Source organism: Anabrus simplex, chromosome 1 (genome assembly GCF_040414725.1).
Source record: "Anabrus simplex isolate iqAnaSimp1 chromosome 1, ASM4041472v1, whole genome shotgun sequence".
Classification (NCBI taxonomy): domain Eukaryota; kingdom Metazoa; phylum Arthropoda; class Insecta; order Orthoptera; family Tettigoniidae; genus Anabrus; species Anabrus simplex.
In genome coordinates, this window is record NC_090265.1 from 287913597 (window position 1) to 287938292 (window position 24696).

General features: G+C 39.1%; 1 protein-coding gene across 2 annotated transcripts in view; it reads left to right on the plus strand.

The window, feature by feature from the left end:
• The first annotated feature begins 4220 nt into the window (after positions 1-4220).
• The window catches only part of Smyd5 (SET and MYND domain containing, class 5), a 286654-nt gene continuing 266178 nt past the window's right edge, over positions 4221-24696 (plus strand). The window contains exons 1-2 of one of the 2 annotated variants that reach the window (XM_068231074.1): positions 4221-4467; positions 13796-13893. In XM_068231074.1, the coding sequence (XP_068087175.1) occupies positions 13849-13893 (45 nt within the window). In that variant the 5' untranslated portion in view covers positions 4221-4467; positions 13796-13848. The remainder of the gene's footprint in view (positions 4468-13795; positions 13894-24696) is intronic. The other variant, XM_067134770.2, reaches the window with a different exon arrangement.

Sequence of the window (24696 nt, forward strand, 5' to 3'; positions counted from 1 at the left end):
AGCAAGCCGCTTTAGAACGTCCTACTCCATCATCGAGTACAATGATAACAACTGAACCAGTGTTACATACACAACCTTCGCCACAAGAACGTGAGCAGCGAAATCCTTTGGCCCCCCAAGCCACAAGTTCTATCCCTATGAAGTAATACCTTCAGCATGAAATTTAACGTATCCTAGTGATGTTAATTCAACATTTAGGTCACGAGCCACAAGTAAGTAATGCAATCTATAAATTGAGGGATCATATTATGAATATTACTACATGATCAGATTATTGCAATGGAACTGTAGAAGTGTCATTCCCAAGCAACACGAATTACATCTCTTAATAAATGCGACTCAGGCTAGTCTTATCTTTCTGCAGGAAACGTGGTTTCAAACACATTTTTCCTTTCGATTACGAGGTTATCACGTCATACGCCATGATGGTAACGGCTATGATGGTGTAGCCACGTGCATTCAGAAGACTTTAAGTTATACCACGCTAACTCTACAATATCTTCTCCCACATACTTATGCGGCAGGGCTAGTCTATAATAACATTTGCTTTCTGAATATATATTGCCCCCTCAAATTTATATCACCCAAGGATAATGGGCACAATTTTTTGAACAATTTACACACTTTCAGCATCTCTTCGTTGTCGGCGACTTCAATTGTCACCACACCGAACGGGGGTGTACAACTGATACAATAAAAGGATCAAATTTACTAGTCATGTCAAATAATCACGACCTTTTTATTTTAAATGTTGGCTCACCGACACGTCTTACATCTCCCGGATCCCCACCAAGCGCGGTGGACCTCACGCTGTGTCGTATGAATATGGTTCCTATCACCACGTGGCATACCTTAGCAGACACTTACACCAGCGATCATTTTCCCATCATTATAACGTATGGTAATAGCCCATCTGTCTCCAAAACCTACGCCTCACACATAGTAAGTAACGTACCGGTACGTTCATACAAAAATTTCAATACCCAAACTTATCAAGCATATATTAATCATATTCTGCAGCATGAATGTGGCACCCCTATCACTTTTCCAACTTTGATTACCTATTTGACCCATTACTTAAACATGTTTCACCCGTGCAGGCCTATCAAAGCATCGAGTCCTCCTCCGGTACACGAAATTAAATGGTGGGATAAATAATGTCATGAACTCATCAATAAGAGGAAACAGTTATTTAAGCAATATCGTCAATCCATGACACACCATCATTACGGTACTTACTCTTACGCAAGCATATCGCAAAAACAAAGCTCATTTTTAACACCAAGAAACGTAAGGCTTGGCAATCTTTTATTTCATCCTTAACCCCTCAGCTACCCGCCGCGAAATTCTGGAATGTTATTCGTACGATAACTAGAACGTTTCAATATCAACCTCAATATTCATTTCCTCGAACGGTTTTAGAAGAATTTCTCCAAGCAATCACCCCAGACTCAGCAATTCCTCCCTTTCTACCCTCATTATCTGGTGATTCTCGCCAATTTACTATTTTGTTACAACCAATCGCCTATAATGAACTTCAATCTGTCCTATTTAATTTCAACAGTTCCGCGCCAGGACCAGATGCTATCACGTATATTATGTAGAAATCACTTCCTTCACAAGCGCAAGTTCATTTACTACAATACTATAATGATATTCTTACGTCTCTACACGTGCCAATACAATGGAACAACTTTTTATAACTCCCATATTAAAACCCACCAAACGACCTAATGCACCTGGAAATTTTTGAGGAATTGTATTAGGATCATGTATACGTAAAATATTTTGCAAAATCCTAATGAAAAGAATTGCGTGGATTTTGGAATATTATTCCTTGTTCCCTAAGTACCAATTTGCCTTCATGCGCGGCCGCAGTACACAAGAACCTCTTACCATCCTGATACTTGATATTTTATTAGCTAAATGGCGGAAGCAATCTACTATTGCAGTTTTTTTGGACATCAAAGGTGCTTATGATGCAGTTTTATTACATATATTATGGGAGAAATTGTCTACTTATGGCTTTCCCTACCATTTCCTTTCTATTTTACACCAATTATTCACCAGCCGCATTTTAAAAATTAAATCAACCCAACATCAAATTGACAGCCGGCATACTTCACAGGGTTTACCACAGGGATTCATACTGAGTGGAATCTTGTTTTCTCTCTATATGAAGGATGTAGAACCTATTGTAACGCCGTATGCCCGGATATTAGCTTTTGCCGATGATTATGTTATTTATTGTTCACATCATAACATTGAAAATTGCAGAAACACAATATCCCACGTTCCGAGTCTTGTTTTTCGGTGGCTAATGTCTCATGGCCTTCATCTTTCCTTACCTAAGTGTGCGGCAATGGTTTTCACTAACAAACGAGTTTTTGATAAAAGTCCTATTATTTTCGATGATTACAGCATCCCCTTCGTCCCTCAACATTTATATTTAGGCATATACATAGATCAAAGGTTAACATGGAATCATCAAATTCAGCGGTTAACTCGACAGTCAGATCGCTATATCAACATTTTGAAAACAGTAAAGACACGTACGTGGGGTGCTGATCCCTTGTCAGCGTTACAGCTATACCGCGCTACCATTCCCTCTACCTTAGATTATAGTGCACACATAATAGATTTAGCTTCCAAACAAAACCTTTTAACATTAGATCGAATACAATTTTCCGCTTTACGTATAAGTGTTGGTGCTCTCAAAATAACACCGACTAACGCTCTGTTAGTTGAAGCCACAGAAGAACCTCTTCATATTCGACGGTTAAAAATTGCGAAAATATTTCTGCTGAAGCACAACAGTAGATCGAACTCTATTATATTTCCTAAATTGAAATTACTATATGAATACTACCAACAGCGTCCCCCCAAAATCACCGATACCCTGCAATATATACGGCAAACGTTGAAATGCAAAATATTCACGGTTCCATTCTACGAACACCGCTTTTCATCATGTATTCATACATTTATGACATTATCATATTCCGTCCATCCATAATTATAGCTTCTTCTTGTCCAACTACCCAATATTCACGTGAAGTTAACTCGCAAACTCTTCCTCATAAGAGATTTAAAGGGTTATTACATTCCCAAGATTATCATATATTTACCGATGGGGCAAAATCGTCTACTGTCGTAGGGGCAGCATTCTTTGATCCCCAAACACACACAAGTTTTAAATATCCGTTGCCGAATAGCCTAACTATATTTACAGCGGGACCCTATGCAATATACCAAGCTCTTTTACATGTTAAACGACTGAGTTCCCGAAAAATAAATATTTTTAGCGATTCCCAAAGTGTGCTTCAGGCTCTGCAATCTTTTTCACAAATTTACAATATGTATGTATACGAGGTTAAATACCTTCTTTTTCAACTCGAGAAGTCTGGCTTTTGTATAACGTTACTTTGGATAAAAGGACATAGTAATCACGTAGGTAATGATACAGCCGATTTAGCAGCCAAAGAGGCATGTACTGATATTGCACATTTATTGCAAATTTAAATCCCGGTTTCCGATTTCTTCTCACGTGTTAAAAGGGAGGCTCATCAAGCGTGGAATACACTATGGCGACTTTCTGCCGGTACGAAGGGACATCACTATTATCAATTGCAGCCTACCCTTCCGAAACAACCATGGTTTGTCAATGGTACGTACACGCGACGCCATATTATTAATATTATAAGATTACGCTTTAATCATTCGCTAACTCCTGTTTATCAACATCGGTTTCACATAGCAAATAGCCCATCTTGTTCTTGTGGATACAATAATGGAGACAGTGATAATTTATTTTTTCAATGTCCCCAATATGCGCCTCAACAGAAGCTCTTAATGCGGAAATTAACCAGTCTTCACGTACTTTTGCCCACACGAGTTTCAGTCTTGCTATTCCAACCTTCACCACAAATCATCACTATTCTTAACGATTATATTGATTCCACACAAATACGATTGCAATTACGCTATAGACATTCAGTTGTTTCACGAATGCATGGAAGTGACACTTCTATAAGTTGCAAGGGCGTTCCCCACATCCCTTTTTTGTAGCTCATATAGCGTTTCCTTCTATTATATGCTATCAAGTATTTTTTGTTTCTAAAGACTACTAGTGATGCGTGTGTAACCTAAAAGTGCAATATTAAGAACGGCTTGTGACTGGGAAACAGAATTTTCAATCCCAACCAATCACGTCAAGAAAGAAAGGAAGGAAGAAGAATAATAAAGGAAGCGGGGGAAGAAGAATATGTAGGAATGAGGTTAGGGGTTGTCAGTGAACTTGGTGTTATATGAGGATCTCTGTTGTGGTTTTCATTCTGTGTCATTATAAGGTGTATAGATTAAGCGATCGGTTTATTTCTACTTTGAATATTGTAAATTGTGATGGCAGATAGTAGGGAAGACATGGAAGTTCCTGGTGTGGAAGTCAGAATTATTGGGAAATCAAAGGTAATCCTTTTGAGCCATGTTCATTGCAGTGATTACATTGTCTGAACCTAGAAACTGAATCGACAGTAATTGCATTATCTGAATTAATTAAATAAGACTGTAGGGATGAATAGCTCAGACGGTAAGGCGCTGGCCTTTAGAACTCAGATTACCGAGCTCGATAGCTGCAGTCGCTTAATAGCGGCCAGTATCCAGTATTCGGGAGATAGTAGGTTCGAACCCCATTGTCGGCAGCCCTGAAAATGGTTTTCCGTGGTTTCCCATTTTCACACAGGGCCACGGCCGCTTCCTTCCCACTCCTAGCCCTTTCCTGTCCCATCGTCGCCGTAAGACCTATCTGTGTCGGTGCGACGTAAAACAACTAGCAAAAAAAAAAAAAAAAAAAAAAAAAAAAAACAAAGCTCAGATTTTATTCCAGCTCAGTTAATCGTTTCGTTTCGTTAGAACTACCGGCAATCAAAGGGCTCCTGTGGAATTACATTACAGTGCTTCGGCATCTCCAGCAACCGTGAAATAGTTAGCGGGACGTAAAACTATTAACATTATTACATTTAAAGCAGACGTACGATAATGCAATATGTATAGTGTATGTTGCTGTTTAATAAAACATGACACTCCTTTTTTTGGGTCTTTTTTATGTTTGCAAATCGTTTCGGTGGCTCGCAGTGACAATAGCACACTTGGTACATAAATTATATCTGGTAGGAAGGGCATATCCCATGTAAACAGTTATTGATAACCTGATTTACTTAATTCATCCAGTATCGAGGATTCATGAGAGATCCACGTCATTACCCCTCACGTATCTGCATAAAATTGTAAATGAGGCTACTGCAAAGCGAATGTCGCACTGAAAATGATACACTGCAACGTTTGATCCCCTCATTTGATTACTACATGGTGAGAGGATGTTGAAGACCAGTGTGGTTTCGGACCAGAGGGACTGCCAGGATCAGATTTTCAGTATGTGCCAGGGAATTGAATTGAAAAAAGCTACGATAGGAATAGACAGCTATGTTTATGTTTTATGGATCTAGATATGAAATATGACAGAGTACCGAGGGAAAAGATTTCGCCGTACCGGGGAACTATGGGATTAGGGGTAGATTATTAAAATCAGTCAAATGGATTTATGTTGACAATAGGGCTGCCAGGAGACGTACAGGGTTTAGGCAAGGCTGTGATCTTTCACCTTTGTTGTCCATAGTTTATATGGATCATCTTCTGAAAGATATTAAGTGGCAGGGAGGGATTCAGTTAGGTGAAAATCTAGTAAGCATTCTGGACTATGTTGACGACTGGGTCTTAATGGCAGATCGTGCTGAAAGCGTGCAGTCTTGAAAATAGGTGCAATGAGTATAGTAGTTAGTAAATTAGCTTTTCCAAGACTAAAGTGATGTCAGTAGGTAAAAAATCCAAGAGAATTGAATGTCAGATTGGGGATACAAGCTGGATCAGGTAGATGATTTCTAATACCGGTATTTAGGATGTGTGTTCTCCCAGGGATGGTAGTATTGTAAGCAACATTGAATTAAGATGTAGTAAAGCTATTGCAGTGAGCTCGTAGTTGTGATCAACAGTATTCTGTGAAAAGGTAGTCAAATCAAATCAAAATCCCTTTATTTGCAAATGTGGTGTCTACCTCGGTGGCAAATGGTACACTAAAATACATTATTGTAAAGCACTAAATATTAAATTAACAAGAAGAAAATTTTCCTATAATACAATATTATACAATTTACGCTAACAATTTTTTCTATTAAACACAGCTCATCCTTAATAAATTTATATTGTTTACAAAATTCTACTTATAATATCTCCTGTACTGCTTACAAATATAGTCAACTGTTATACAGTATGTGGAATTACTTCGAATGATACTATACAACTGGTATAAGATTAAAATTTACATTGCTTTTATTTACTTATTTTTATAAATTTTTTTTTTTTTTTTTTACCCATTCTGGAACATAAGTAGCATAACGACCTGCTGCGTCTTAACCAGAGCCCCTTTTGCCTCCACTTTTCAGAGTTCCTGAAGGGCCGTCACAGCTACCGTAGCGGTCCCAGGGCCCTCAAAGTCCCCACTGTACTTCACCCCTACAGGCAGTCCCTTACTTTGGCTGTCCAAACTCTTTAGACTAGGGGATGGAATTAATTTATTCACACACATTTTTTATTTACATTAACCTGGACTGGTCGAATGCCCTCTAACATTTCATTTATTTTCTCAGCTCCTGGACGAAACTATCTTTACATTGGTCTGTTTTCAGACCAGCTTTGCTTTACGGGAGTGAAAGCTGGGTGGACTCAGGATATCTCATTCATAAGCTAGAAGTAACAGGCATGAAAATAGCAAGAATGATTGCTGGTACAAACAGGTGGGAAGATGGTAGAAGGGTAGAGGAAATGAAAGCCAAGTTAGGAATGAACTCAATGGATGAAGCTGTACATATAAACCGGCTTAGGTGGTGGGGTCATTTGAGCCGAATGAAGGAGTGTAGGTTACCTAGGAGAATAATGGACTCTGTTATGGAGAGTAAGAGGAGTAGAAGGGGACCTTGGCGACAGTGGTTAAACTCTGGTTTCTAACAATTTACAAGATAAAGAGATATAGAACTAAATGAGGCCACGGAACTTCTTACAAATAGAGGATTGTGGTGATGATTAGTAAATTCACAGAGGCTTGCAGTCTGAACTCTGAAACGCATAACAGTCTATAACGAAGATTTACACTATGTGTGTATATATGGAGCACTAAACAAAAAAATTAGGATTCACGGAAAAACATCAAACTACTGAATTAATTAGTTAATTGACTTTCAATTAGTTCATTGACTTTAATTCTCTCTCTCCCCCACTCTTAATTCAATTCATTACTAAAACAATGTGCCTCAATAAGCTGTTTTAAATTTTCAAATGTGAAGCTTCTCTTATTATCCCACAAAATTACATCTGATTAGATGAGAGTATTGCAAAGATCGGTATTGGTTTGCCGGTACTGGTTGCTTGCAACACAAAAATTAGATGCAGTCTTGTATGTCTTTTCTAGCCAACTTCGCCCTTACTCATAAAGATGTGCTGTTTAATTAAAAGTCTCTGATTTGTGTTGATATTGGATTGACATGTACTGCAGGATAACACTTTTCCAACTGTTGCAAAACCTTCATCTTGGTATTATAAATTTACTCATTCAGGACAAATATTTCAGGTTCTGTATGGGAATCAACATCTATGTCATCTGATGGACAGGCAGGCATCAATTTTTGGAAATGAGACAAATTCTCTCATAGTGCATTGGCTCTGCCGGTGGCTCCAAGTAGAGCCTAGCCTATGCAGTGGCCTCCACGGTATGCACTAGCCATGCGTCTTGGTGAGTGTGCTATTTACCAACTGATGAGCCCAATTTAGCACACTGGAGCGAAATCCTGGCAACCAGCAATGAGTTAGCTGGAAAATTTATAAAGTCCAGTAACGGACCAACTACATTGGTATTATAAATGTACTCATTCGGGACAAACATTTCAGGTTCCGTATGGGAATCAACATCTAGGCTATGTCATTGGTAGAACTTTATTATTGTCCCCCAGGTCGTACTATATATAACTTATTATGTGGAATCTTACAATCTTATATTGTATGATGTGTTGGAGAGAGAAGTTTTCATTGCCACTGCTGAGGACCCTTGAACTCGCTTTTGTAGGAAAATATCATAAAACTACTGACATTTTCCAAGGTAGACATGCAGTCGCTTAAGTGCAGCCAGTGTCCAGTATTCGGGAGATAGTAGGTTCGAACCCCACTGTCGGCAGCCCTGAAAATGGTTTTCTGTTGTTTCCCATTTTCACACCAGGCAAATGCTGGGGCTGTACCTTAATTAAGGCCACGGAGCTTCCTTCCCACTCCTAGCCCTTCCCTGTCCATTGTCGCCATAAGACCTATCTGTGTCGGTGCGACGTAAAACAACTAGCCAAAGTAGACAGGTGAAGGAACATAACTATGCGTTGATACAAATTCAGTGTGTTTTCACTTGCAGAATTCAACACAAAAATATTTCATTACAGCATATGAAACAGAAAAGTGATAAACAGTATAGTACTTATATAATAAAGTTTTATTGCAGCCAATGGCCATATATAAATTGAGTCGTCCATTTGCAAAACCCATTATGTGCAGACAAAGAAATTTTTAAGGAAGCGCAAAAAACTTTCATTTGTTATGCAACAAAGATAGGAGGTTGAAATTTTGTAATTAAACAGTAAGCGTTCATCTTCGTCATATCGCTAAATATCCACAAAATAAAACTTATAGAAGCCATGTTTTTTGCAAAAAAACATTTGGACATAACGAGTTTTGCAGCAGTTTTTTAGAGATAAAAGACATGTGCAGCAGTATATGGAATAGAGTGTGCAGATTTATGGTGAATGTGGTTTAGTAGCTACATTTGAAAGTATTACACTATGAAAATAACATGAATGGAAATAATTTGGGTTAAGATATAATGTTTTGATATCTAATCTCCACTCTTTGATTTAATGATTACATCAAGAAATTATCACTCATTCAAAACGTTTTATAAGCTATTTAACATTTAGTACAGTTATATTAACAATCCTAAAGGTGAAGCTTCCACGGTGTGAAGAATTATTTAGTTTAATTTCCGGGTTGAACGGTGTTGTAGTTGTCTGTACTTCACACACAGTTTGCCGACGTTCGCTCAAAGAAAATTTTAACACTCTGCTATTGTCTTAGCATCATGACTAGAGGGTGAGAGAAAACCCCAGAATCTTTCAACTGGCTTACTGTTGGGAAGAATGAAAACAAATTGTGCTGTAGTTGATATATCGGTGGTCCCATCTGTGATTACCGAAATGAAGTGCGCTGTGGTGATTTCTTTTTTTTTCTTTTCTCAAGACAGATTTCATACACGCTCGAAAGCAAATCATTCTGAATGTCTTTCAAGGTGCTTTTGAAAGCAGAAGCTTTGGACAGATGGTCTCTTAATGCAACATCAGTTTCAGAACTAAAATTAATGAGGCCGCGAAATATGCCAGGATTCGATGATTCACTTGTTTCGTTATGCCCACGCAATGCCATCTCAAACGCGCCACAGAACTTTACACTGCACATAACGATTTTTCCGTACTTGATCGTTGTCTCTTTCCACAGACTGCCTGTAAGCACAATCAAATTACTGACGGTTATCATGTCTTCCCAGGAGATCGAATTGTAACTGGACAAGCAAATGAGATTTAGAACTTCTGTGTTTCCTTATTTTTTTGGGACAAATGTCCTAAATCTACCATTCCGACTTTGGTCCAAGTCCCTTCGCTTTCATCACTCATGAATCATTTAAAAAAAAATTCAACATGTTAGTAATTTCGCACCCACAGATCCATTCGGTTCTTTTATACATATCCATTCTGAATTTACGCACAATTTCATTACTTTTACTTTTACCGAGCTCGATAGCTGCAGTCGCTTAAGTGCGGCCAGTATCTAGTATTCGGGAGATAGTAGGTTCGAACCCCACTATCGACAGCCCTGAAAATGGTTTTCTGTGGTTTCCCATTTTCACACCGGGCAAATGCTGGGGCTGTACCTTAATTAAGGCCACGGCCGCTTCCTTCTCACTCCTAGCCCTTTCCTGTCCCATCGTCGCCATAAGACCTATCTGTGTCGGTGCGACGTAAAGCAACTATCAAAAAAAAAAATTACTTTTTCTTTTAGGATGCCTCGTTATATCAAGATCAGGCAGTGGGCGCCCGGCATCCTTAATCTTAAGTTTACGCTCAAGAGAGAGAAGAAAAGTTTGTCTTCTTAAGTATCATATCACTGTTCAAACTCATTATGTAGCTCCTTACCTAACCCGGGAACAAAGATTATGGACGCAACTACAGTGCACAAAAATACACACACGGACAAAATATTGTAACTTCTTTATGTCCAAGAAATTAAGTTTCTGAACAGCACAACAGTGCAGAAAACACTCACACGCTTGCACAGTGTACAATAATATTACGAATTATGATAACTATTGCAAACTTTTGTAAACACTAGCATCACACTTGAAAAAGCACGTTTAAACTTCAGGGATGTATGTTCGCACTGTTCAAATGTTGGTAACTCAATTTTAAGAACTCCTATGGTTAGGCAGTTAGAGTTTTCATTGGTATTACATTCCCGCTACTCTTTGCCTCGGTGATTTTTAAGTTAATTTTCTCTCTAAAAAGTAATTATACCAAAGAAGGCAAATGAATAGATATTTAGTAAGTATTGATGTATTTGGGAAAAGACATCAATTGGAATTTGGCAGTTTAATGTGACTGCTGGTAGTAATGATGCTCTTCAACACTAGCGCTAATTATGTGCACTATTTTCTGCTAGGTAGTTGAATTCCTGTAAGGGCAACAGATGGCAGGCACATACTTACCCCAACAGCCCCGACAACACGACTTGAGAGAGTGGCATATTGTGCATGCGTAAAGCTCGGATATATGTTTCTGCGATATCCTGGTCTTGTCTACGTGCCGGCCGATGTCCCCCCCGCATCTCGCAACTCCCTTCGCCCAGGTACGGACGGAGAGATCGCCTTCAAAGGGGGTTCATTCCAGACAAGTATCCAGCCACGGAACGTGCGCAGTTCACATGAATTTAAAGGCAGTACGAGTATATTACGGATAGATGAGCTAAGCAAGAGCTTCGAGATTGACAAGGGAGTTATGAATATTGAGTAGTTGAGTACAATTTGATATAAACTGGAGCTTCATTGCTCCATTGCGCTATACCAGAAACCACCACTGCTCGCTGGCCTATTTTCTTATTTATTATGAAACTAACTCCTGTATTTTCCCTGTTTGATATTGTGTTGATAATAATTCTGTATGCACCCGACCAAAAATGCTGGTCTTCCTGCCACCGTACTTCACGTATACCAACTACATCTAACTTTAGTCTGTCTATTTCCTTTTCCAGATTTTGTATTCTACCATAATGATTCAAACTTCTAGCATTGCATGCTCTGAATCTCAGAATTTCAATGTCCATCTTCCTGATGATTGCCCCCGCTTGTGTAGTCCCTACCCGGAGATCTGAATGTGGGGGACTATTTTACCTCTGGAATATTTTACCTGGGAGAAAGCCTTCATCAGTACAGAGAGTCATACAGTCGAGAGTTGCATGTCCTCAGTAGTTAGTTATGGAAGTAGTTTCCTTTTGCTTTCAGCCGAGTAGCAGTATCAACTTAACTAAGCCGTGCTAGGTATTACTACAAGGCCGTACCAGTTGATTCTTAGTTGATTGATTGTGTAGTCCCTACCCGGAGATCCGAACGGGGGACTATTTTACCTCCGGAATATTTTAAATGGGAGAAAGCCATTGTCTCTTGACAGATACCCATCTAGTATGGTTACACCTACGGCTTTGCTGTTTGCTTCACTGGGATGCACAAGCTTAAGCCTCCCCACCACAGCAAGGTAACATTGTTTTGCAGGGGAGGACTCTTTTAATAATTTGTCAAAATTTTATGACTTATATTAATGAAGTACTTATGTAGTTCTTTTCTCTTCATTGGTACATCCCCCCCAAAATTCAAAACTATTTAATACAAATATGATGATAATAATAAATTGTAATTACAATTCCGATAAGGCTTATTATGACACTGGAACGAGACATAACAAAAAGTTATGGTAAACAAGCAATCTGTTGCAATGCCAGTGGCAGTGTATTGCACAACGTTGCAATTTTAGCAATTTAAACATTTTTGACAATTTATTAGAAGAGTGGACACAGTTTTTAACATACGTAGTTTTATACTTTTTAAAATATTGTAACAAGTTGGCGGGGTAGTAGGATCAATTAACACTAGACTGGTAGCTTCAATACTAAGATTTATTAGCTACGCACTAAACTACACAAGACTACACACAACTTTTGCTCATAACTCACACTTACGCAGTTCGTGCGCTCTCTCTCCTTTCAAAATTTGTTTCTCACTTGTTCTTACACTACACAGTTTTACACTCACATATAAGGTCCCACGTCACATGGCTACACGTTCTCTTCTTCGCCGACAGTCCACACTGTAGCACACTAGTCCGATAACCACGGCAGTTCACATACTTCAGTACACTGGCAATCGCTCACGACTGAACCACACCAACTTCTAACTCAGTCTAACTCTCACTGACTGCAGGCAGGTCGTTCCTCTCTTATATACCTGCGCTGGCCCTTCTAGAGTCGTCCGGATGCTGGATGGATCCAGGAACATCGTGAGATGGTACACTCCAGATTAATCGTGGAGTCATTTCCATACTCCTCTGCTACAGGGCTGGCCTAGCACTTAAGCGCTGCTTGTGATTGGCGCAGCTGAAGCGTAAGGGGTGCACTGCCCCCTCCTCAAGGTTGCTCATCCCGAGCTGCTCCATGATACGGTGCCAAGCGATCCAGGTGACCAACCATCATCTTCCCTCGGGGAGGTCGCCGGATCCGATAGACGACGTTGTTGATCCTGGTGACGATTGTATATGGGCCTTCCCATTGTGGCTGCAGTTTCGGTGACTTCCCTTTTGTCCGTACCGGACGGTACAGCCACACTCTGTCACCTTCCTGGAAACCCGCAGAGTTCACGAGCATGTCGTAGCGGGCCTTCATCCTGTCGCTGGCTACCCTTAGATGATGTCAGGCACAATCGTGGATGTCGTTGAGCTGATCCACCAACTATGCATAGTCTGTCGCTAGTTGCTGCTGGTCTGGTGCAGACCCGAACATTAGATCACATGGCAGGCGGAGCTCCCTTCCGAAGACCATGTTGACAGGTGTCATGCCCATCGTTTCATGGGTGGACGATCGATAGGCTATCAAGAAGAAGGGGACCCTCTCGTCCCCGTCCTTCTGGTGCGCCGAAACCACCTTCCTGAGGTGCTCTTTGACGGTTTTCACAAAACGCTCTACCATACCATCTGACTGAGGGTGGAGAGGCATCGTACGTGTCTTCCGTACTCCTAAGCGTTGCAGAACCTCTTGCATCAACCTGGACTCAATTCAATATTAAACAATATTTAATTTAAAAAGTGTGATTTAATTAGAAACTGATGTCCTTTCAAGAACAAAACATGACATTCTATTTTAATTAAGTGTTTTCTTTTTCTGGTTTATGTTGTTAAATGTTTTCTCTTTGAGGTATTTTGTAAAAAAAATTATTGATCATAAATTAGTTTTGTCAGACTGAAAAACAGTTATACATTCTTACCAATGGTTCTACTCCTATTACAAATACCTGGTAAATATGTGTAAATTCATTCTATTCATGTCCTTACTTCTACAGTTGAAGAGGCGGCCGGAGCTGGAACGGCTGGCCACCAGCTCAGTAGTTGTAACATGGGTCAAAAGTTTGTAAGAGTTTTGATACGGAAACGGAACAAGGTAAAAATTATATTGTTTTTATAGCGTACTGTAGTCTGTGATACACTTTTCATTAGTGTAAAAGCATTTCCAAAAGAAATTCAAATATGGTTATAAAAATGGTAGTGAAGATAACGAATCTCCATATAAAATTGAGCTCTGAACTGTGGTTTTCCTAAACTTGTTTTAAGTCAAGATGGTGTTCAAATTAGAAGCAAAGTATACCGTAAGAAAGTTTATATTTTTCTCTAATTGGCTACTTTAACATACTTTAAAATTAAGGATTCATTATATATTTAATTGTGATTTTAATAAAGCTCTGCTTATTGACTTACGAGTGTCGGCCGAATTCAAGTGCTGGTAGTTCAGCCAGTTTCCGTCAGATGCCGCAGCGTCGCAAAGTCTTGTCCTTGAAGAGGGGTGATAGATAGCTGTGCTAGGCTTCGTTCCGCCAGATCGCCACTGCTGTCAACCATGTGTTTCTCATCGTATATATATATTTCCTCACCTCCATATGTCTGGTGTAATTATATAGATAACAGTGTGCTGGTATTTCACTCCCGTTTACTTCTGCATCCTTGTAGGAAGAAACTGCAGGACTCCTGTTATAAGAGTATTATAGTTTTCTTTTTATAGGTAGATCTGCTAAAATGAAATGCATTCTTTCAGGTTTAGTGTTCTCTTTTGTTGGTTGGAATCGAACCTGTGATCATGCGTCGGACACCACCACTGATCTCCCGAGGAAGCTAATTAACCGGTGAACGATGGGTACGAATGCTGTAAAATTCAACATGTTTATTTAATTCTAGCAATTACCCGCGGCTTCGCTCGCGTTGATTTCGTAATTTGATCAAAGAAATCGTTCCTCAGCTTTGTACTAAGACATTATCTGAAAATTTCTAAAGTATAAAAACTCATCCGAAAATTGAGTTTCATTTACCCCAGAAAATCTTTGTAAACCATGTTACTGGTATTGCCTTTTGGGGCTAAGACGACCATGCGACATAGAACTGTATGTGTGAGAAACAGTCTTCTCTCAAGTCGGAAAAATAAATACATGTTTCTTTACTTTTAAAGGAGATTCCAGATACCTTTTTCCACATCTGTAACATCTTCCCCATAAAAAGAATTCAACCCCTTGATCAGTCCTTCCCCTACCCCCACCCCAATCTAACTGTATTTTCCGAAAACAAAAATACATGCTTCTTTATTTTTAAAGGTGATTCCAAATACCAATTTTCACGTCTGTAAGATCTTAAGATAAAAATATTTCAACTATTTTTCACTTCTTTTCACCCCATGTTAAGTGCCTCCTCCAAAAACAAAAAGGTACATGTTCCTGTATTTTTAAAGGACTTTCCAAACACCACAATTTTTGCCCTAACATGTTAAGTTTTGGACATATAATATACATATATTGGTACTCATTTTAAAAATTAACCGGTTTTCCAATTCTTTTCAGTCCCTTAACTGGATTTTCCGAAAACAAAAAAAATACGTGTTTCATTGTTTTTAAAGGAGATTCCTAATACCAGTTTTCATGTCTCTACGTCTGTAACACCTTCATTTTTTGAGATAAATGTATACGCATAAGAATAATTCACCATCTTCTTCTTGACTTCTTTCCACCCCTCTCCAGGCTAAAGTGGACTTCACGAAAACAAAAAATTACGTGTTTCTTTATTTTGAAAAGAAATTCAAAATACCAACTATTACGTCTGTAACAATTTTAGTTTTTAAGGTAAAGTATCCTCATAAATATATTTCAACTCCTTATTTACTTATTTTAAGACTCACACCCCTTACGTCGATTTCCAAAAAAACAAATGCGTGTTCCTTTATTTTTAAAGGAGATTCCAAATATTAATTTTCCCGTCTGTAACATCTTCAGTTTTTGAGATATAATTATCCTCATAAGAGTAATTAAACTATATTTTCGCCCCTCCCCCCACCTTTCCTACCCTTTAAGTTGATTCCCCCTCCCCAAAAGTGCGTGTTTCTTTATTTTTAAAGGAGATTCGAAATGCTAATTTTCATGTCTTTAATATCTTTAGCTTTTTAGATATGTGTCCTCTTACAAAGAATTTAACTAATTTTTCAATTCATTCACCCCCTTTAAGTGGATTTTCCGAAGACAAACAAACGTGTGTTTCTTTTCTTTGAAAGAAGATTCCAAATACAAATGTTCATGCCTCTAACATCTTCAGTTTTTGAGACATAAGTATCCTCGTAAAAAGAATTCAACTCCTTTTTCACCTCAGCCCGTTAAGTTGATCCCCCCTCCAAAAAAAGTGTTTCTTTATTTTAATGGAGATTCCAAATACAAATTTTCACATGTGCAACATGAAGTTTTTGAGGTGAAAGTTTCTAAACAAAAAGTATTAAAATGTTTCACTTCCTTTCAACCTCCCCCCCCCCCCCCTTTCCTTTTAAGTGAATTTTTTCGAAACCCAAAAATACTTGTTTTTTAATTTGTAAAGGAGCTTCCAAATACCATTTATCACGACTGTAACATCTTCAGTTTTGATATACCGGTATAAGTATCCTCATAAAAAGGAATTAAACTCTTTTTCACCGCCCCCAAGTTGATTTCCCCCAGAAAATGCGTGTTTCATTATTTTTAAAGGAGATTCCAAATACCAATTTCCACGTCTGTAAACTTCAGTTTTGAGATATAAGTTTCTCCAGAAAAAAATTAATTGTTTTTACTTCCTTTCACACTCCTCACTCACGTGAAATTTCTATAAACAAACAGTACCCGTATCTTTAAAAGAATTTCCAAATACCAATTATCACGACTGTAACATCTTCAGTTTTTGAGATATATGTATCCTCGTAAAAGGAATTCATCTCCGTTTTCATCCCCCCTACCAAATTGATCCCCCCCCCAAAAATGCGTGTTCCTTTACATTCAAAGGTGATTCCAAAAACCTCTTTTCACGTTTGTAACATCTTTTGATTTTTTGGTGTATATATACATACATTCTCATACAAATAATTCAACTAACTTTTCAATACTTTCTCACCACCCCCCCCCCCCCCGTTAAAGGTTTTTCCGAAAACAAAAGAATATGTGTTTCCTTATGAGATTCCAAATACCAATTTTCACGTCTGAGATATACTGTAGATGGGCTAATTTTCAAAATTCACCCCTTTTCAGTTCTCCTTAAGTGGATTTTCCAAAAAAATATTTGTTTCTTTAACTTTACAGGAAATTCCAAATATCATATTTCAAATCTGTAATATGTTACGTGTCTTAGATAATTTACAGACATAGGCTTCCTAAAATTTCACCCCGTTTGTCACTCCAGTTCACCTCCTATTCATCGGATTATCCAAAAACACAAAAATATGTGTTTATTTTCAAAGGAGATTCCAAATATCAATTTTCATGTCTGTAATACCTTCAGTTTTTGAGATATAAGTCTCCTCATAATAGGTGTTCAACCCGTTTTCCCCCTTTTTTCATCCCTCCTAATGAGATTTTCCGAAAACAAAAAAATATGTGTTTCCTTATTTTTAAAGGATATTCCAAATACAGATTTTTACGTCTGTAAACTTTGAGATATAGATACCCTCATTTTAAAAATTCATCCCCCTTTTCACCCCTTTAGCGACGGAATATTAAAAAATCCTCCCTTAGCGAGCACCTACATGTTAATATAAGTGTATCCCCAAAATTTAATTTCTTTACATCCAGTAGTTATGGCTCGGCGATGATGAATCAGTCAGTCAATCAGATCATATTATTTTATATATATAGTAATAATAATAATAATAATCGAATGGCCTGAGCTACTGTGTGCGGACATTTCAATTTGACGCCATCTGGCTGTCTGCTCGTCAATTTCAACGTTCCGTTTTACTCTAGGCTCATTAGATAGAATTATTATATTATGTATCACTGACTGGCCGTTACAGGGAAAAACGTGAGGCGGGGACGGGGTTGATGCACTACTTCATTTCAACATCGGAAAACTACGTTATTTTGCTCAGCACTAACCCATGCTCAGTAATTTCCTGGAATGTTTCTCATTCTGTACAAATGTCAACACCATCAGCTCCGTGCAAGTACTGTATCACAACTTCCTGGTGACACGACAGTTTGACGCTGGAGAGCGAGAGGGGAATCGCTCGCTCGGGCTTGGCCTTTCTCACTGACATCTATGCACCTGTGATTTAACTATCAGTGGAGTTAGTTGTCGACAGCAACGAGACTAGTGGTGATATTTTGAAATAAAATGTGGATCTTGACCTACTACGGCCGCCTCTTAACACTAACAACTTGCAGCTCCTCATAATCACTCCCTACTCTACCTGTTTTCCTGAATGTGTTTTGCTATAACCCTTCTAAACAAACCTCATTTATACATACCACTGTGGTTCGGATGAACCCCATCTTGAGTGCATACCTCGGAATACCCTGCTAATTCAACTTTTTAGTCTCCTTATACATAAGTCACATGGTGAATTTAGTTACTGCTACTTGCTTCAGCTGTAAGAATTTGATTGTGGGAGAAATCAAGTTTTACTCTGTATTCTTCCCTGAAACATTCTTCAAAACATTTGTACACATGAAAAAATATTATGTTTTGAGATTGACTGTAACATCACTTTCCTGCTTTTGCCAGTACTTGTATTTGGTTTATTTAGCTGTATATGTATGTTACACACACAAAACACTACTACAATAAAATGTGCAACACTTTCGAGAAGACTATATTGTTCCTGCTAATTGCAGTACTGTAATATTTCCTGACACGAATGAAGAAATCAACTGAATAAAGGGACCGGCACTCCAGTACCGTAAAGAGATATATCTGATAATTACATCAGAATGTGAGTAATTCTCATTGTTTATTTATAAATTTCGACTTAAGATAGTCTTTCTTGTGGACTTTTAATCTTCATTTCTTTTTGCTCGCTTGATTCTGGCAATGTCCTCCAGCCCTCCTTAATACTGATGACTTCATATACCTTTCAAAGATTAAAAAAGCAAAGTCATCTCCATATCGGCCATGAAAGCCCTTGGAGGGGTGGAAGGTACAGGTTTCCACTAGCCATAACCTTGGCACTTGATGGGGTAGATTGGTTAGCTCTAAGCCCGGCCGCCTTTGCCCCCAGGAATTAACGTGGTACTCATTTTTTATGTAGGCTGAGTGAACCTCAGGGCCATGTGCACCTCCGGAAGTGGAAATCTTGTTTCTTACATTTTTTTACTCCCTGGCAGGGAATCGAACCCACGTCCTTCCAGGTGAACCGAGCACACCTTTACTGCCTCGGCCAGGCTGCCCCCTTTCAAAGAGCACGAACTGAAAATATCAAGTTAACTTACAACTACTATTTTAAATACTCATCTTCTGTTTCTCTTTTCATTTTAGATTTGACAAATATCAGGGAAATTATTAGAAATCACCCAGTTTATCAATATGCCCTCAAGATCTGAAATGGCAACATAATCTAAAAACTTGTCAAGGTTCTACAAGTCCAATGCTTCTAGTCATATCACGATTAGCATTCATCACAACAACATGCCAGAAATTATTAGAGTGACGTCTTTAAATTGTGTGAATCGATTTGCAAGGACGAATTTACTAGAACATTCTCTGCCTCACAAATCAGTAAAGCAATGTCCATAAAAATGTGGACACTCATTTAATTGCAAAATCAATATGTAGTATTAATATATTTGTTTTTTAAATGTATCTTTTTAATGACATTTCACTTTTTAAAGTGTTTAGATCAAATTTGAATACAACTGAAGATGGCCAAATATGATAAGCCGAAACATGTTGTAATGTTTTAAAGAACTTTTATTATAATCAACATGATAAGTATTAAACAGGTGGACCTATTAATAAAATTCTTTTATAAAAATTGAATCTCTGTACATTACACCTACTATGTCATCACATATATTCAAATTCTAGTAGATTCCCTTATTGTTATGCAGGTGTTCTACTGAATTTATAACAGTTATAATTTGAAATGTAGTGTAGAAATATAATTCTTTTCACAGTGGCATAGTGGCTAATGAAGTTACACTGAAGTGCAGGGTTTCTCATAAATTTTGTAAAATTGTTTCCCTCCCCTGTCAGGTTCCTTTTTGTATGTCTTTGGCAGTATTAAAATTATTGTTTTTATCATCATCACTTTTTCTTTTTGAGTTTCCCTAGTGTTAAGTAGGTAACAGTAGGTGGGATTATTCTTCAAGCCTTGTGAAACGATATTGATCGTATTTTCTTCAATTATGGATCCTTGAAATCCCAGTTCAGCACTTTTGTCATAATGCTGCAAATTTCTAAAACCACATATCTTCTGGAAGTTCTTGAGGCTTGGCCGGTGAAGTGCATCTTACAGCAATTTGTCCTAGTGTTCCCACCACTATCAGGACAATGACAAGGCTGTCCTGAAACCAGATCTCTTATTATTTCATTTGTGAGATGCAGTTACTTGTCAACCTTTTCCCTGATCAACTTCTGTATGTTCTCAGTAAGTGTGACCTTTGACGCCTTAGCTGTCAGTAAAGTATTAGGTTGGTTGTGACTCATTCCTGTCCAGTGCACTTTCCACTCTTGGTGATTGTAAACTGGTTGTGGTTGGTTTCTGTAGTAGGGTATGTGATTGGTGGTAAGACTTTTGCCTAAACATACTGGCTGATGAACAATGTTTGCAATGTCGTTGGGTGTACTCAGCTGGAACTAGAGTAGGGTAGCCACATATGATATCTTCTGTATTTTCTCTGTCCATGTTACACATTGTACAGAAGTCTTTTAGTAGATTTTTTTAATCTGATGACATACTTTTGGTTGTTCTTTGTGGCCACCACTTGGTCTTGTATGGTTACCATGAATCCTTCCATTTCACCAAAAATGTTACCACTTGCAATTAGTTGCACAATGCATCAAATTTGAAGAGGCCAGATATCTGCCATGAAGCTGTTTACTTTTCTGCAGTGATGGTGATTTTGTGCCTAGTGACAACTCTTGGTCTACTAGTCTGAGGGACTCCACATTGATTTTACATAGTGTATCATGCAATGCACTGTTCCCACTTTGTTCAAGGAAATGCTTCCTCAGTGCACTGATTTACCTATAGTGGAGGTTGGCAATATTAGTCTTCACTCATCCACCTAACCTTGTTCACAAGTGTAATAAATAAAAATAAAAAAACATTACACATTTTATACCTTCACATTTCTTGCAAAAAAATAGTCACAGTAGGTACTTGCTTTCAAAATCTTTAAAAAAAAGTCCTTAATAGTTTGGTAGTGGTTCAACTTAATCTTCACTCTCATTGTCCTGAAGCGCACATTTGTCAGTTGATACTGTGATATCGACACACAACTCCTCTACACTGAGAACTAAACATGTGAGGAGTTCACTGTCTATTGACAAATGTAAGTATCAAATTTCAATTGTTTACGCCCAGCTTTTCCCAATTGTTACCGTATAAAGAGTTCCCTCAGCAACTTTCTTACTATACTTAACACAATTCAAGAGAAAATAAAGTTTAAAAAATACCTGAAAAAACACATTTCAAACTGATTATACCTAAAAGGATACAATTTATAAATGTAGGTAATAGACCCCCCCAAAAAAAAAAGTAGCTGGAATGTTCTGTAGCTTGTTCGTATTTCTGACTCTGATCGGACTCAAGGCACGAAAACCACAAATAGTGATGGTAAGAAGGATGGGTGGAATTTCTTAGAGTTATCATTGGGAAGACAAGAAAGGATAGAATCTGAAAATAAGAGATTACTGTAGGAGGGGAAAAAAAATGGAGTTTCAAAACTACAGGACAGGATAGAAGCAAACAAGCTAGCTGAAATGATATGGACAGATGATTTGTTATAGTGGAAGTTATAGTGATTTGTTTCAGTGTTGACTTAGTTAATGTACATTGTTAGGTTCCTCAGTCTGTTGAAACTAATTCAGGATAAAATAAAATTTAAAAATACAAGAAAAAGAAAACTTTTAACAGTTTATACCTGAAAGTGATACAATTTATAAATGGAGGTAGTGGACATAAAAATAGCTGGAATAATTATTGGAACAAATAGTTTGAAATTGTGTCGGAGATAAAGAAAAAAAATGTTGAGCCGTGTAGGTGTTAGCTTGCATTTGATAAATGATGGGTTTGAATGCCATCGTCAGCAGCCGTGAAGATGGTTTTCCATGTTTTCCCATTGTTCACACCAGGCAAATGCTAAAGGCCATGGCCACTTCCTTTCCTGTCATCGCTCAGAACCTATTGAGTTAGTGGATGTTAAACCACTAGCAACAATGAAGAAGAGATTAAGTTAGGAATGATGATGCTAGAGGACCTGTATGTATGAATTACTGTATTTACTCGCGTATTAGACCCCTTTTCCCCCCACTTTTACAGCCAAAAATAGTAAAGGGGGGTCCAATATGCGATAACCTCAACATTTTGTGCAGCGAACACGACTTCTAGGCTATAAAGAGCTATAAATTGTACGTGCAAACATTCTGTACTATTATTTAACAAACTTAGAATGTATTTAAGTTATACTGGCTATTTTCGTCCGAAGGCAGTATTTCTAAATGTAAAAAAGACAATAAATGAACACGACTTTTAGACCTACGGTACATATAAAATTTCGTTTTATTTACTCATATTACGTCATTCGTTTTACACCTCATTAATTCCTCTGGTGAGGTTGACGTCAGGAAAGGCATAAGGCCGTAAAAACTCGCTACGAAGATTCGTCTCACTTCATACTCGACCCCGTAGAACAAAGGAATAAGGGTATCGTGTTGTCATATAATTAAATATTGATACAAAATAACTTAATGGCTAGTCATTTGTTTCTGTCAGTTCAGCAGTAGGCCTACCACACAGTAAACCTGATCACTGCTTACATGTGAATTATTGCCTTGCGCCGCCAACTTCCCTGCCCTGCTAGCGGAGTGTCGGAATTCCGAGTGATGTCATCTTCACTGCTAAGGCTCTATAAGATGGTTATGCTTAGCCGCCATTTTGGTTCATACGTGCTCAGTGGGCCATGTGATCAAACTCTAGTTTCTCCTACGTGCCCTCGCTTCGTCGCATTGAACGTATCGCTTTAAAATAACCGCGTGCATGTACAGAATAGTGCTATATTTGTGTAGATATTTATTACATAATAGTGGGTTGTTCTGCACCTAATTGTAGTAATGTCTCTACTGCGGGATACAGGTTGTTTAGATTGCCTCCTGATCTGCATTATATCTCCACTGCCTCTGCTACACTTTCTACTTCAACTGCTGACTTAAACTTGCATCCAGTTCCCACTGACATTACTACACCCCTTAATACAGTCACATTGATCATTCAATATTCAATTCTTCCCACAAAGTCCGGCAACAGAAGTTCCAACATCCAAACACCACAGTTACAATATTTGTAAAAACTAGTTTCATAGGACAGAAATAATTTGTTTAACATTGGTAGTAGTCAACGAGCTAGAATAACATAGAGGGGCTGTATACCTGACATCAGCGCTCCCTGCTTGAAGCAAGTTGATAAGGGGCAGCCATGTTATCGGTTGTCAAAACAAAGCGAATTGGCGCGAGAGCATATGTTGAGGTGACAGGGAGATCGTGCATGCCAATTTAATTCCCTAAGTTTTAAGAAGCGAAAAGATAGATTCTCGCTTTCAAGAATGCCAGCCGTAAGCTCAGCGTATGGTTGTACTAATCGGAGTAATACACTGACTGACAGAGCAAATGCAACACCAAGAAGGAGTGGTCAGAACTTTATGCCAATTGCAGGGTAGACTGACGTCACTGAGGTATGCTCATGATGTGAAATGCGCCGCTGTGCTGCGCACGTAGCGAACGATAAATGTGACACGGCGTTGGCGAATGGCCCACTTCGTACCGTGATTTCTCAGCCGACAGTCATTGTAGAACGTGTTGTCGTGTGCCACAGGACACGTGTATAGCTAAGAATGCCAGGCCGCCGTCAACGGAGGCATTTCCAGCAGACAGACGACTTTACGAGGGGTATGGTGATCGGGCTGAGAAGGGCAGGTTGGTCGCTTCGTCAAATCTCAGCCGATACGCATAGGGATGTGTCCACGGTGCAGCGCCTGTGGCGAAGATGGTTGGCGCAGGGACATGTGGCACGTGCGAGGGGTCCAGGCGCAGCCCGAGTGACGTCAGCACGCGAGGATCGGCGCATCCGCCGCCAAGCGGTGGCAGCCCCGCACGCCACGTCAACCGCCATTCTTCAGCATGTGCAAGACACCCTGGCTGTTCCAATATCGACCAGAACAATTTCCCGTCGATTGGTTGAAGGAGGCCTGCACTCCCGGCGTCCGTTCAGAAGACTACCATTGACTCCACAGCATAGACGTGCACGCCGGGCTAGAGCGACTTGGATGAGGGAATGGCGGAACGTCGTGTTCTCCGATGAGTCACGCTTCTGTTCTGTCAGTGATAGTCACCGCAGACGAGCGTGGCGTCGGCGTGGAGAAAGGTCAAATCCGGCAGTAACTGTGGAGCGCCCTACCGCTAGACAACGTGGCATCATGGTTTGGGGCGCTATTGCGTATGATTCCACGTCACCTCTAGTGCGTATTCAAGGCACGTTAAATGCCCACCGCTACGTGCAGCATGTGCTGCGGCCGGTGGCACTCCCGTACCTTCAGGGGCTGCCCAATGCTCTGTTTCAGTAGGATAATGCCCGCCCACACACTGCTCGCATCTCCCAACAGGCTCTACGAGGTGTACAGATGCTTCCGTGGCCAGCGTACTCTCCGGATCTCTCACCAATCGAACACGTGTGGGATCTCATTGGACGCCGTTTGCAAACTCT